The sequence below is a fragment of the Canis lupus genome, chromosome 32, assembly GCF_011100685.1.
Source record: "Canis lupus familiaris isolate Mischka breed German Shepherd chromosome 32, alternate assembly UU_Cfam_GSD_1.0, whole genome shotgun sequence".
Lineage (NCBI taxonomy): Eukaryota > Metazoa > Chordata > Mammalia > Carnivora > Canidae > Canis > Canis lupus.
The window spans coordinates 31,536,949-31,551,556 of record NC_049253.1 but is presented as its reverse complement, the minus strand read 5'-3'; the positions used below and the strand labels follow the sequence as shown (position 1 = coordinate 31,551,556).

At 39.6% G+C, this 14,608-nt stretch overlaps 1 protein-coding gene across 8 annotated transcripts in view; it reads right to left on the bottom strand.

Moving 5' to 3' along the window:
- WDFY3 (WD repeat and FYVE domain containing 3) overlaps positions 1–14,608 on the bottom strand; it is a 234,046-nt gene that overhangs the window by 14,749 nt on the left and 204,689 nt on the right. For all 8 annotated transcript variants that reach the window (XM_038582230.1, XM_038582234.1, XM_038582232.1 and 5 more), the window contains 7 exons: positions 14,033–14,186; positions 9,580–9,671; positions 9,135–9,347; positions 6,115–6,262; positions 4,698–4,852; positions 3,630–3,788; positions 372–551 (listed from right to left, as the gene is read on the bottom strand). In XM_038582230.1, the coding sequence (XP_038438158.1) occupies positions 372–551; positions 3,630–3,788; positions 4,698–4,852; positions 6,115–6,262; positions 9,135–9,347; positions 9,580–9,671; positions 14,033–14,186 (1,101 nt within the window). The remainder of the gene's footprint in view (positions 1–371; positions 552–3,629; positions 3,789–4,697; positions 4,853–6,114; positions 6,263–9,134; positions 9,348–9,579; positions 9,672–14,032; positions 14,187–14,608) is intronic.

Sequence of the window (14,608 nt, the reverse complement as noted above, 5' to 3'; positions counted from 1 at the left end):
TTTCTGAGTTACAAACTTTAATATCCATTCGCTTTTTGCATAAATCAAGGAACATGTAGTAGCATTTATTTTTATTTTAAAGATTTTATTTATTCATGAGAGACACAGAGAGAGACAGGCAAAGACATAGGCAGAGGGAGAAGCAAGCTCCATGAAGGGAGCCCGATGCAGGACTCCATCCAGAGACTCCAGGATCATGCCCTGAGCCAAAGGCAGACGCTCAACTGCTGAGCCACCCAGGTGTCCCTGTAGTAGCATTTATAAAATGAGTGCCTATCAACTTGGAAAACACTCAGAGTCATTTTTTGTTTACATTAGCCAGAAATACTTGTCTTCCTAACCATAAATCAAGTGGACAACTGACTACTTACTGTTAGTTCATTGATACAAAGAGCAGAAACTGGAGCTCGGTGGCCTCGGAGCTGCGTTAGGAATGATAGTTTGTTCAGATCCCAAATGATGCAGGTTCGGTCACGGGACCCGCTGACGATTATGTGATAGGCTAATGATGCTGTGGCACAGGTGACAGTATCGGTGTGGCCAAGTAAGGCCTATGAAGGAAAACAGAAAAAACCAGGCTGATCACAGTGACTGTACTTCAAGGGGCTCCAGAAGGTCCTGGATGCACTAGGAATGAAAGGAGCGTGTGTGGGGAGCAGCAGCATCTGGAAAGTCTTCCTTTTTTGCTGACAGTCCTTGTATCATCCTACTAGGGGAAGACAGAAGTCTGGAGAGCTCTGGAGGCTCTAACCTCCATCTTTTTTTTTTTTTTTTAAGATTTTATTTATTTATTCATGAGAGACACACAGAGAGAGGCAGAGACACAGGCAGAGGGAGAAGCAGGCTCCATGCAGGGAGCTCGATGCGGGACTCGATCCCGGGAACCCAGGATCATGCCCCGGGCCGAAGGCAGGCACTAAACCGCTGAGCCACCCAGGGATCCCCCAACGTTCATCTTTATATCACTTCTTTCCTGGACTTGGGCCAGAATCTTAGAAGGGGGAATGGAAGCTGCAACACAGCTTAGGTTTCTTCATCCTGTTTCTACATGGAGATGCATCCATTATGGCCCTCAAAGTATACAATTTAAACTCTGCATTGAAAAAAAAAAAAAATAAAATAAACTCTGCATTGATTCTTTTATGCTACTGTCTCCTGTTAGTCTGAGGAACTACAATTGGATGGATCTTTAAAAAACAAATGCGGTGAGGACTGCATAGTTAGGGTACATGGTCCTAGCAAGATAAAGGAAAAGCGTGGTTCTGACGAGTGTGCTGAGCTCCTGTTACTGACCTGGACACATCTATGCCCAAGAGATCCTTCTTCAGACTAGAATAGGAACCTTTTGTCTTTTGCTAGAACATGAAGAGAAACAGGACACTGGGAAATGGTAATGTGGGAGAAGAAGCATTTCAGAGAAGAAGATTCAGATTACTCTTAAAAGTTCCTGACAGTTTAACTATTTATAAATAATGGGTTGGTTTATAGTTTTTTTGTCCTATATAAATCCCTTCTGTATGCTTAGGAAAAACCCCAGGAGGCTGTTTTTAAGTAAGTGCCTTCTACTGAGGGGTTACTGGCAGGTACACTAGGTTCAAAGCCTATTTTCTAAATTGAAAATATTGTTAAGTAAGAGAGTCTGGATCAGCAAACTACAGTATCAACCTTGTATTTGTTCATGTTGGCACTGTATTTTTTTATGTGGTCCATATTTAAACTCAGCAACCAATGAAGTTTTTGGCCCATATACATGACTGGTGGTGTAAGTACAAGGGGGTCCATTCTTTCCACAGATATTTAAGATGCCACTGTCTGAGTTTGGCTTCTAAAGAACTTTGGAGTCACAAAGAACTGAATTCACATCCTGGCTTTACTTCTAAATGTGACTTGGGTTTGTGTCTTCATCTCCTCAAGCAGTGGTATTCTCAGGTATAAACAGGCTTATAAACTACCTCGTAGAATTGTGAGGGTTGGAGTTTTACATTTTAAAACACCCAGCACAGTGTTCTGAACATGATACATGCTCAATATACAACAGATATTATTGTTACATTGTTTTTCAAATCTGTTATCATAAAATACACTTAGATGTGTACTACATAAAAAAAACCCTCACAACTCAAATGTAAAAAAAAGATGGCTTTAATTATAAAAGGTTTCTTGCTTTAGGTAAAACTTTATGCAAGTACATAATAATCAGATGATAAATAAGGAAAGAGAAAAAAATGAATCAAAGAGTTACTAGTTTAGCCAAACAGAAATCACCCAGAAAGATAATTAATAGGAATCAATCACAAGTATAATTTGGCTTGGAAAAATCCAATCTACATACAACACAGTTGATCCTGAACAACATGGCTAGGGGTACTGATCCCTGATTAGTAAAAAATCTGTGTGTAACTTTTGAAACCCCCAAAACTTAATTACTAATAGTCTACTGTTGGCTGGAAGCCTAACCGATAACATAAACAGTTGTTAGACAAATATTTTGTATCTATATTGTATACTTATAATAAAGTGAGCAAGAGAAAGAAAATATTAATAAGAATATCAAAAGGAAAAAAAAGAATATCATAAGGAAAAGAAAATACATTTATAGCACTATACTGGATTTATTGAAAAAAAGTCTGTGTATAAGTGGACCAGGTCAGTCCAAACCCATGTTGTTCAAGGCTCAACTGTATTACTTAAATATATTAAAGTGTGTGTGTGTGTATATATATATATACACACACACACACACACTTGTTCTTGTTTTTAAGATTTATTTATATATATATATATGTATATATATATATATATATATATATATATATTTAAGATTTTATTTATTTATTCATGAGAGACACAGAGAGAAAAAGAGGTAGAGACACAGGGACAGGGAAAAGCAAGCCCCATGCAAGGAGCCTGATGTGGGACTCGATCCCGGGACTCCAGATCACGCCCTGGGCCGAAGGCAGGCGCGGAACTGCTGAGCCACCCAGGGATCCCTATTTATTTATTTTAGAGAAAGAGACCACATGTGCACATGTGAGCCGGAGTGGGGAGGGGCAGAAGTGGAGGGAAAGAATCCTGAGGCGGAGCTTGACCCCATGACCTTGATTTCATGACCTGAGCTGAAACCAAGAGTTGGATGCTCAACCGAGCCACCCAAGAACCCATATTAATATATTACCTAAAGACAGCTTGCTTTAGATTTTATTTATTTATTTATTTATTTATTTATTTATTTATTTATTTATGAGAGAGAGAGAGAGAGAGAGAGAGAGAGAGAAAGGCAGAGACACAGGAGGAAGGAGAAGCAGGCTCCATGCTGGGAGCCTGACGTGGGACTCGATCCCGGGACTCCAGGATCACGCCCTGGGCCAAAGGCAGGTGCTAAACCACTGAGCCACCCAGGATCCCTGTTGCTTTAGATTTTAAAAAAGGCCCAGTTTAGATCATTTTTAGAAATAGTACCATCTGATTTCATTTCTTTTTTCTTACGACCCATTTGTAGCAAAAGAACATACATTTTTTAAATTTTGTCCATGATATCTGAAGCACCTTAGAATTAAGGAAGCTTTGTAGTTTCTCTAGAGCACAGGATGCCAAGACGGGATAGGTCCATCTTCCATTTATTTGGTTACCTGTTTGAGAGTGAGGGTCTTGGCCTTTTCTTTGGAGGTGCCCATCTCCCAGACACAGACAACTGTGCTCGTTCCACCGGTGATGACCAACTTGGGGTTGGGGCAGATTGCACAGAGAATCTGGCCCCACTCAGACAAACATTCGTAAATAGTCACTACCTGTAAAATAAAATAGATGTGAGACACACACCAAGCACACTGAGTGAAGGACAACCCCCACGTAGGTACCTCATAGGCAAATGTCCACATAAATTCTGGACTGGATTCACTCTGGCAACATTTCTGCTGAGGCTCTACCCTGAACTAGCCCTACGGCCTCTAGCGGCAGTTGTGGTAAGAAATCATATTAAAAGGGACTTTGCTCATAGTGGGTATCTCCAGTTTCTTCAGTCCAGAAAAATGATGTTCTGACTGTGTGATGCTGTGTATGATGCAGGGGACAACCTGGTAGAAGGATGTGTTTGCTGTAGCCAGTTAGAGGTGAATGGAGATTACAGTGCTGCTGTTCAACAAGAACGTTAACTAAATAGAATTGTGTCACACAGCGATACACAGACTTGCATAAACTAGATCTCACCTGCCTTCAGGAGGGGATCGGCAGAGGGCTAGCAAAGGAAATTGAACGGTCACACATAGAGCCTCTCCAAGAGCTACTATGGGACTCCACACAGTAGTTGCTGCTGCCTGGGTGACAGGTGACGGGTTTTCCATCAGCCACTTAAAAGTACTGAAATGGTAAGTGGGCCAGACCGTGATCCACCAAAAAGAGGCTCTTTTAAGTTGTCAGAAATGGTGAATACCTGGCTGGCGGACCTCTCGGAGGAATTCTTTAAGAGGGAAACTGCTAGAGCATAGTGCACAACTTTTCAAAAGAGGCTTATTCTGTAGGAAACATGCCTTGTCCACAACTCCTTCAACCTGATTTGATGCCGTAAAGCTCTCCCTTCTTCGAGTCTCTGGAGGAGCAGGTGATTAGCCCTTGGCCCAGGCTCTTCCCACCCCTTTGAAGCAGGATATCCAAACCACAAAAGAGCAAGATTAAATGAGTGAGCAAGAAACAATGCAAACCTTGTCTGACTCATAGGTTCCCAGCCTGCAGCTCAGGTCTGCATAGCCCCAAGCGAAAGTTTTGTTCCAGGTTGGTGGAATAAGAACTTTATTCTGTTCTACTGCAAGAATGCCTTTATCTGTACACACTATTTGTCCCACAGGCTCTTTAAGTTCTGTAAAAAAAAAAAAAAAAAAAAAAAACATCAACAGAACAGGGACAAGAAAAATGAACCTCATGACCCTATAAGGGATTGTCCTCTCAAATATTCATATGAATCAAGTATCCTGACATGTACATTAGGACAAAATAACCTTAGCCAATGAGCTTGGCTTTTGAGTCTCCACTGGGTGGATGGACTTGGACCCTGACAAGTGTTCTGCAGGGCTTCCTTCCAGCCTTCCTGTCTCTTGACACATGTGGGTTTGGTTCCTAGCAAGTGGCTAGTCTTCTTGATCATTGGACAGCACAGAGTAATCTGGGATGCTCTCCAGAATGCCATATCCAGACCTTCAATTAACCTAAGCCTTCAGCACCTCCCAAATGATATCCAGCCTTAGACTTCCTGAAGGAAGGACATGCTGTCCCTCAAGAGGTCCGACTCCCTGCTCTGCCCCAGAACACTGCTGAACACACCAGTGTTCCATAACCACTACTGGTGGTGAGTGGAGTTGGCACAGGTCAGTTTCTGTAATGAGCCAAAATGGCACGGAGTGCCTACCAAATTAACCAGACTTTGATACTCCAATTTTTGGATTTAACGGTGACAACCTCAAGATGTAGCAATAACATTTTTTCATTCTAAGGGAAAAAAATCCACTTGAGAAAGTACATTTATTTATTTAAGATTTTATTTGGTGCGGGGAGAGAACGGGTGGGGAGCGGCAGAGGGAGAAGCAGGTTCCCTGCTGAGCAGGGAGCCCACTCTGACTGGGGCTTGATCCCAGGACCCAGAGATCATGACCTGAGCCGAAGGCTTGCTTAACCAACTGAGCCACCGAGGTACCTCAAAAAAGTACTTTTAGATAACTCACAACCACATTAGATAAAAGACAGATAGTTTTAGTTTGCATATCAAAAATGTAGTCTTTTTACTGTTATCTCTAAATTGACAGAACACATATAACTGTAGATTACAAAGGTTTTTCTACACATAAAAAGTTGACCTACGAAATTTGGTATATTAGAGTTTTCTCGCTATCTTAGCAGGGAGGAGAAACCTGTTTGGTTCTTCTTGATGAAAAATCCAATAGGCCAAAAATACCCAAACCAACTAAAAGGAAAAGGAGAAAAATCTAACAAGTATTTGGTGATTTATCACAAAAAACACAGCACTTACTACAAATGACACTAATGTTGAAAAACACATTTGCTATTGTTAAGCTGAGATTGTTAACTACTCCCACAAACAAAGGCCGACTTCCTATCACACCTCACCTTTTACTGGTGTTAGAGAAGGCCTCAAGTTGTCCAGGTGATGGAAAAAGATCTTGTCACTTGAGGACCCCGGGGGGGCAGAGGCACCCATACTGTCTCCGTTCAGTCGGCTCCTCACTCGTTTTGGTGGATGAGGTTTCTTAAATAACTAGGATGAAAGAGGTGACACATTTTACAATGAAAGCTAACACTTACTGAGCGCCCTTTTATATGCCAGTAGTTACATTTATATTTCACTTGAGCTTTACAATGACCACTAGGCACTACATTACCACACCTTCCCCTGGAGGAAAGAACTTTTAGGGAGGCTCAGTAGGATGCCAGAGGTCTCCCCCATCTCAGCAAGCAGGGACGGGACCATGAAACTTTTTAAAAGCTTGGGTTATCACCATGCTCTATGCTGTTCTGATTTCGTAACTTTTCAGGAGTAAATCAATCTACTCAAACTATAGTTGACCAACAATTATTTTCCAATGATTTTAAAAAGTAACCAATTCTTTATAGCCAGATACCATTCTGTACCACTGTTGGCAGGCAGACATTCTAACTAAGTTATTTCTGGCTTCAACATGGTCTTTCTCTCTGTGACATCATTTTGGTGTCTTTTAGATGCTACTAATTTGTTGAAAGTATGAACACTATTGCCTTCTTTGTGCATTACAATGCTATAAAGGGGAAAAAAAGAAAATAAAATCTTTGACATCCCTGTTCGGTTCGGTATTACTATAGAACTAAAAAATTATCAATACAGATTTAAGATGATTTTTTCAAATACTATAGATCTCCAAAATAGGCATAGAGCCATTTCTGTTAGTCTGAGGAAGATACTTAGAAAATCTTATGAAAATGAGATTTAAAATGACTAGAAAACCTTCACATTTTGTGAATTTGACATTCTGGATTTCCGAAGAAAAAATGTTTTGTACAGAGAAAGACATTTTAGACACCCAAACATTCAAACACATTGTTCCTATCATATATATATATAAAGGCATAGATCAGGGTTCTGTTATTTTCTCTAAATGACACAGACTCTTCAGTTGCATAAAAAGACCCCCCTACTTTAAAGCATGTTCATAAATGGACATTTGCTGAAAAACTTTTAAGAGGACCTAGGGATAGAGCACCTTGCCAGGCGAGGGTATATAACAATGTATGGATAGGCTGACAGTTAAACCTAGATTTTTCTCTTTTTCTTGAGGATTTTAAAAATTTATTTGAGAGCAAAAGTATGAGTGGCGGTGGGGGAGGGGGGTTGGGGGTGGCAGGCAGAGGGAGAAGCAAACTCCCTGCTAAGCAGGGAGCTCAACGTAGAGCTGGGATCATGACCTGAGCCAAAGGCAGACATTTAACCAATTGAGTCACCCAGGTGTATCTAAACCTAGACTTTCTAGAATGGCATACTTCGAAGGACTCTTATCAGTCACTGGAATGTCTGAGAAATATTCAAACTATAGTTCCCATACTGTCTGCCTCTTAAACTCAAGAAAGTGGGACTAAAATCCTTAGTACATGTGTCTTGATTTTTTTGTTCAGAATATTTGTGTCTTAAGAGAGTATGAAACAGTTCCTGTGCTTGTAAACCTCAGTAAAAAGGAAAGGTATGACTGAGATTCTTCAGCTGCAATTAAAGGTCATCAATAAGCATTTCACATTAAAAGTAAACACAGTTCCAGGGTGCCAGGGTGGCTCAGTCAGTTAGGCGTCCAATTCGAGTGTTGGCTCAGGTCTCGGTCCAGGATTGTGGGATCAAGCCCTGCATTGGGCTGGGCGTGAAGTCTGCTTGGGGCTCTCTTTCTCCCTCTCCTTCTGCAACTCCCTCTTTAAAAGTAAACATAGCTCCTTGGTTGGGGGGTCAGATTGCACCATGAGTGGTGTGGTTACAGGTTCTCCTGCTGTATGTCATACAAAGATGTGTCCTTGTTCTGAGTGTTCCCAACTATCAACCCTGGAAACCTCCAAGTTGGTTTAATGTACAGAAAGGGAGCCCAGGAGAGAGATCTGAGGCAGGACCAGAGAAGGATAGCTAGGACAAAGTGCAGAGCCTGGGGCACGGAAAAGCAGGTGGTTTGAACGGCCAGCAAAGTGTGTCTTTCCGACAGCACTGGTTACCCCTGGCACATCACACTCTTCTGGTGTGGTCTGGAGGATGGGGAGGAAAGACGGTATAAAGTCTCTAATAGGGGTTTGCTCACTATGAAGTGAGAGATCTACTCCATCTGGGTACTGGGTGGCTATGTTCTTGGTCTTTCTGTTCAGGTTGGAGACAGCAGTTAGAGCAGCTAGTACAGGGCTAATTCTTGCCATTCACATGGCATGCATCTCCTCCAGAGCACTCATCAGACCTGCATCCCTAATCTAATCTACACACCACCATCTGTTCCCTCGACTATTATTAAGAGCTTCCTGGGTGGTATTCTCCTGCTAACTTGGTTCCCCTAGAGTGTGTGCATTTATAAGACTATGGACAGGATGATCTTTAAAACTGAAATAAATATGGGGGCACCTGGCTGGCTCAGTCGGTATAGCACACAACCCTTAATCTAGGGGTTGTAAATTCAAGCCCCATGCTGGATGTAGAGATTACTCAAAAATACTCAAAAATAAAATCTTAAAAAAAAAAAATCAAAATATGACCATGCTATTTCCTTGTTCAAAGTCAGCACTGGCTTCCTACTCACCTTGGGATGAAACCCCCTCTGGGTGTGCTATGGCCCCCAAGACCCCATCTTCTTTCCTGATTGTGCTCTTCCCATCCTCCCACCAGGTCTTGTGTAGATACACGGAAGCACATTCTGCACTAGTCTGAGGGGAAATTCTCTTTGAACATTTCTATTTACCTAGACTGCAGAAGGGAGGAGAAAGCAATCATCTTGGAACCTACTGAACCTATCGGGTGGTATGGCTCTTCAATGAAAACTTAGCCTAAACTTATTATATTATATGGCCATTCACCATCTATAGCAATATTATTAAAGCTTAAAAAATGAAACTGAAAGCAACAATAAGAATATCCGTACCTGTTTAGGGATCTGACCAAAGTTATTAATAAATCCTATGGTGGCTGTCTCCTTTAGTGGATCATTTATGTTGTAGATATCCACTTGACCCTCATAAAAAAGATGGTGGAAGACATTTACAGCTTCTACTGCAGCAGGGCCTTGCTGTTTATAGCCAAAGATTAAGTCAATCCACTCATGCAGATGGGCACTCACGTAATCACATTCCAAAGCCTGTAATTTCAAAACACATGTTCAGTCACAGGCTGACTTTTATTACTTGCTCAGAAAGCAAAAAGAACTGGTCAGAGATCACAAGGAACTAAGATAACTAAAAATCATAAGAACCATATCTGTAATTTGAACAAATGGGTGATATTTTGCTCAAAGTCCTCTCTTTGTAAGGAAATCCAAATTCAACTGCAAAGGGGGCTCAAAATTCAACTGCAAAGGGGGCTCCCATTACCTCACGGTGGACTCTGATGAATTCCCGTGGGTCCCCTTTTGCCCATGGTGGAAGGATAACATCTCCAAGCTTGGTGCCATTTTGTTTACAGCCTGTGCAATTGGATAAATTAAAGAGATAATGAAAGACAGGATAAATAGTAACTTTACATTAAAGTAACAGAGAAATAGTGGGTTAGGTTCATCACCAGAATTATGAGATTTTACCACCAGAAAGGGCCCTCTGAGATCATCTACTCTGGTATTTCCCTAAGTTTGCTCCTTAGAGTGTTCCCTCTCAGATTATTAAGCGTTAGCAAAAATAAGGGGCCCGCCCTGTCAGATGACTTCAGAAATGCTGAGTTACCCAAAGTTAAACATGTTTCCTCCTGCAAGACTCCTCAGAGGCACAGCCCTTCTCTGGGAGGGGTGTTAGGCACAACATTCCTGAAATTTAACTGACCACGGGACTCCTTTGTAATGAAAACTTTTGTGAGGCTACTGTTTTGAGTTTGGAAAAAATGCTCAAGTTCCACCCCCTTAGGTCTGCACATTTGGAAGATCATCAGCAATTTCTCTCAAATCTTTTGTTTGTGTTTTTCCTGAATGCTTAGAACTTGGTGAGTCATCAGCAGTGAACCACTACTGAATTTCTTATCTTTATGTTTTGACAAACTTTTGCCATTCACATGAAGGCTGCTGGAGGAATACCTAATTTCTAAGTCACTGAGATGTTTGAGTGCTCTTTTTGCTAAAGAGGAAATGAAAATATCAACCTTTCAGAAATATTCGCAATACACGTGGTTTCTCCTATTTCTGATTCTTAAACTCTTGAGAGAGCGCTGTAGAACTGACATGTATTATGCCGTAGGGACTCTCATTAAAAAAAATCAAATCTGATATGTAACTTTTTGCTATCAGTATACCATTTAACACAAAAAAACATCTGGAAAAACTATGGGGCTATTGGCAGAAACAAAAAATACAAGGAAGTGATATTTATTCCATAGAAACTGTTAATTTAGTCACAGCTAGATAATCTGAAAAATATTAAAGAAACTGTTTGCTATAAAATCCATCCAAAACAAAACATATTACATGGGACTGGTATCTCAGGAAACAGGTCCTGTCTTTTCATTTTTATGAAGTAAAGATCAAAAAGTCAACCTTAGATTACAGTTTTCCTCAATACAAATCAGATGATCAATGTAAAAAATGATTCTATGAATAGTTATGTTGACTCAGATAAACAGTCGTATTAGAAAATTTCAGAGAAGTTCAAATTGTTCAAATTCTAGAACACAAAGACAGTTTCAAGTGAGGGCCAATAAAAATATTTCCCACAGAAACAATCTTATCCTCATCACTGTTATTTAATGGCTTTACTGACAATGTGATATAAAGTGAGAAAAACAAAAATCAGTTTATTGTTTAAAGGAATGTCTTAACTTGTTGGAAAAAATACCATATGACTTAAGAAAAAAATAAAACAACCAAGTTACTGCCATCTCTCCCTCTCTTTCACACTCTCAGTCCACTCCTCTCAGGCCCAAGTTTTCAATAAGAAGCAAGTAATAATCCCCAGACTTGACATATAATCTACTTTTCAAAAAATATGCTTATAATCCCTAATATTTGTGCTATATAATTTTATTTCACCAGCACTATCTGCAATTTAAAAATTTAAAGGGAACATTCTGTAGTATACTCCTGGTCTGGTTCTGGTACTCTGCAGCTTCCCTGCATGTATACCTATATCCAAGGGTATACAGATAAGAAGACTGGGAGAATGTTACTCATCCCAGAACCAGGAAAAAAAACCCAAGTGCACTTTGTTTCACATCATTTCTATCTTTCCCAGTTAGAGGCCAAACAACGTTTTTGTGTGTGTGTGGTTTTTTTTTCTTGGTAATTGAAATGAAATTTACCTAACCAAATTAACCATTTTAAAGCGAACAATTCAGTGGCATTTAGTACATTCACAATTTTGTGTAGCCATCACCTCTATCTAGCCCTAAAAGATTTTCATCACCTCACAGGGAAATCTTATATCCATTAAGCAGTGGTTCCCCATTCCTCCTGCCCTATCTGGGTAACCACTGATCTATGTTCTTTGTCTGTAGATTTATCTATGCTGGATATTCTATAAACAGAATCATAAATTAAGTGATATTTTGTGTCTGGCTTCTTTCACTTAGCATAATGTTTCTGAGATTCATCCATGTTAGAGCGTGTATCAGTAATTCCTACTTCTCCATGGCTAAATAACATTCCACTGTATGTATATTCCACAATTTGTTTATTCATCGGCAGACATGTGGCCTGCTTCTAACACGTGGCTACTGTGCGTAATGTTGCCATGAACAGGTGTGTATATGTACTTGCCTGAGTCCCTGTCTTCAGTTCTTTTGGACAGAAATCTCAGAGTGGAATTGCCAGGTCTTATGGTGATTCTATTTTTAAATTTTAAGAACCCACCAAGCTGTCTTCCACAGCAGCTGAGCCATGGTATACATCCCCACCACCAGTGCATGAAGCTGCTACTCTTTCCACACTCTTTTCAGTTCTTACTTTTTTCCATGGCTGTGGCTTTTTTTCACCACAGCCATCCTAGTGGATGTGAAAGTGGTACCTCACTGTGATTTTCACTGGTACTTGCCTAATGACTAATGATGCTGAGCATCTTTTCATGTGCTTACTGGCCATTTGTATAACTTCTTTGGAGAAATGTCTACTTAGGTCATTGGCCCACTTTTTTTTTTATTGGGTTATCTTTTTGCTGTTGAGTTATAAGAGTTCTTTATATTCTGGATACTAGACCCTTAAGAGATATATCGCTTGCAAATATTTTCTCCCATTCTGTAGGTTTTCTTTTCAGCTTCTTCATAATGCTCTTGGACACAGAAGTGTTACATTTTGATCAAGTCCAAGTCATCTTTTTTGTTGTTGATGCCTGTGAATGCATCAGCAAACAGAAGATCAGTAAGATTTAGATTTAACCCTATGTTTTCTTGTAAGAGTTTTACAGCTTTAGCTTTTTTTTTTTTTTTTTCCTTTATGGCTTTAGCTCTTACATGCAAATAGTGTTTTTTAAAGTGTGTGATTTCATGGAAGGAAGATTTATTATGAAGCTGAGCATGACAAAAATACATGACCCTTTTTAAATTTACTTATTTAAAACTGGGTAATTTAGTGAGGTTTGTAAGTGGTCTGGGCTAAAACATTTTTGCAACGTATGTTATTATAACTGATCTAGTGTTTCTGGAAGAATGGGGCTCTTTCTGTACCTCTCCATATTTTTCTCTTTGAAAGTAGTATCCCCAGAGAAGAGAGTAGCATTTTCCAAATGTGAATTATAAGTGAACACATAAAACACTAAATGTGCATCCATATTCAAATACTGTGTATGCATTTGTCGTTTTTCCCTGTTCACCATCTATTCTATTCCTTTAAGGAGCCATCACTCAATCCAACTCCAAGGTCTACAACTTGGTATTTTTAGTTTCTCAAAAGTTAGCTCTAGGTCCGATCACAGGTGATGAGACTGTTTCAGGTCTTTTGCGAGAGCTATTGAGAGAGTCTTATTATCTTTCCCATTATACCTGGAGCAATAATTTCACAAAGTTAGAACTGCCAATGGACAATTAAAAATCATTTAAAACTAGTTTTAAAAAGAAAAATCCTCAGATGTATTGGATATGAACATTTCCCTGAATTTTCTATTAACAAAACTTCGAGGTAGTACAGTATGTTGAACTCTTAAATATGATATGATATGAAATATTAAAAATATATGAAAATAGAAGAATGTCTGGCAGGAATATTCTAAAGTGGAAACAATGGAATTTTGATGTTGAAAAAGAAATACTCAGAAACCTAGATCAGCAAACTATGTTCCAAGAAACTGTAGCCGAAATCAAATCTATTTCCCATAACTGGATTATATAAAGAAAGCAGAGTACTGACGAAATTTCTCTACTTCTTAGAACTATTGATTTGTTTGTTTTTCTAGATAATACTACTCTAACAGGATAGAGAAGAGGAATTAAAGTTATTCTAAAATTCTAATTTTAAAACATATTAGCATGCAAGCTGAGAATGCCTCAGGCAATACATAAGATTAAAGCAATACATGAAAAATGTGGCTATATCATTTTTGGCTATTAACTTCAACCTTAATAATTTTGAAATATATTGTCACCTCACCTTTGTTTTTATTGAAGTCACAATATTCTGACCATTAAATGTAATCTTTGTTAGTTTTTAAATTTTCCCAAGATTCCACATTTGAAACAGCTATTTTGGGCATAAATCTATTTTTCCATTTACACCCACACACAGTAAATAATATCTGCTGAAACCACAAGGAAGTCCTTTCCTGTCAGTGTGTACTGCAGACAATATATAGGAAAGTTTCATTTCTATTGGTCTTTTCCAGGTTAATGTTCCTAAGACAGTGCCACAACTGTACATACCTAGATCAAAGTTGTTGGAATTGAACAGGAATTCTGGTAAGTAAAAAAACTCTGGGATAAGTTCTTTTACGTCTGCCATATTGTGCTTTGATGCTGAATACCAGGCCTCACGCACACTGTGGAACATCCGGTCAGCCAGGTCAAAGTGGCCTCCCTGTGGGCAAAATGAGAAGACACTGCTCTGTTAGAGAGCCGTCCCTACCTCATGGCTTCTGTCAAGCTCACTGGCTTGAAAAAATAAAATAAATACATTTGGTCACAATTCAAATTTCCCATCATCCTAGACCAAACACAATTTTAAGATTTTCTTTATTTATTCACGAGACACACACACACACACACACACACACACACACACACACACAGAGGCAGGCTCTATGCAGGGAGCCCGAAGCGGGACTGGATCCCAGGACTCCCGGATCATGCCCTGGGCCGGAGGCAAATGCTAAACCGCTGAGTCACCCAGGAATCCCCACACACACAATTTTAAAAATCACAAAAAGAAAATTAGTCTCATTCTTTTGGGGGTGCTTCTTAAAAGGAGTGCTTCATAATTGTGCTTAATGAATGTATATT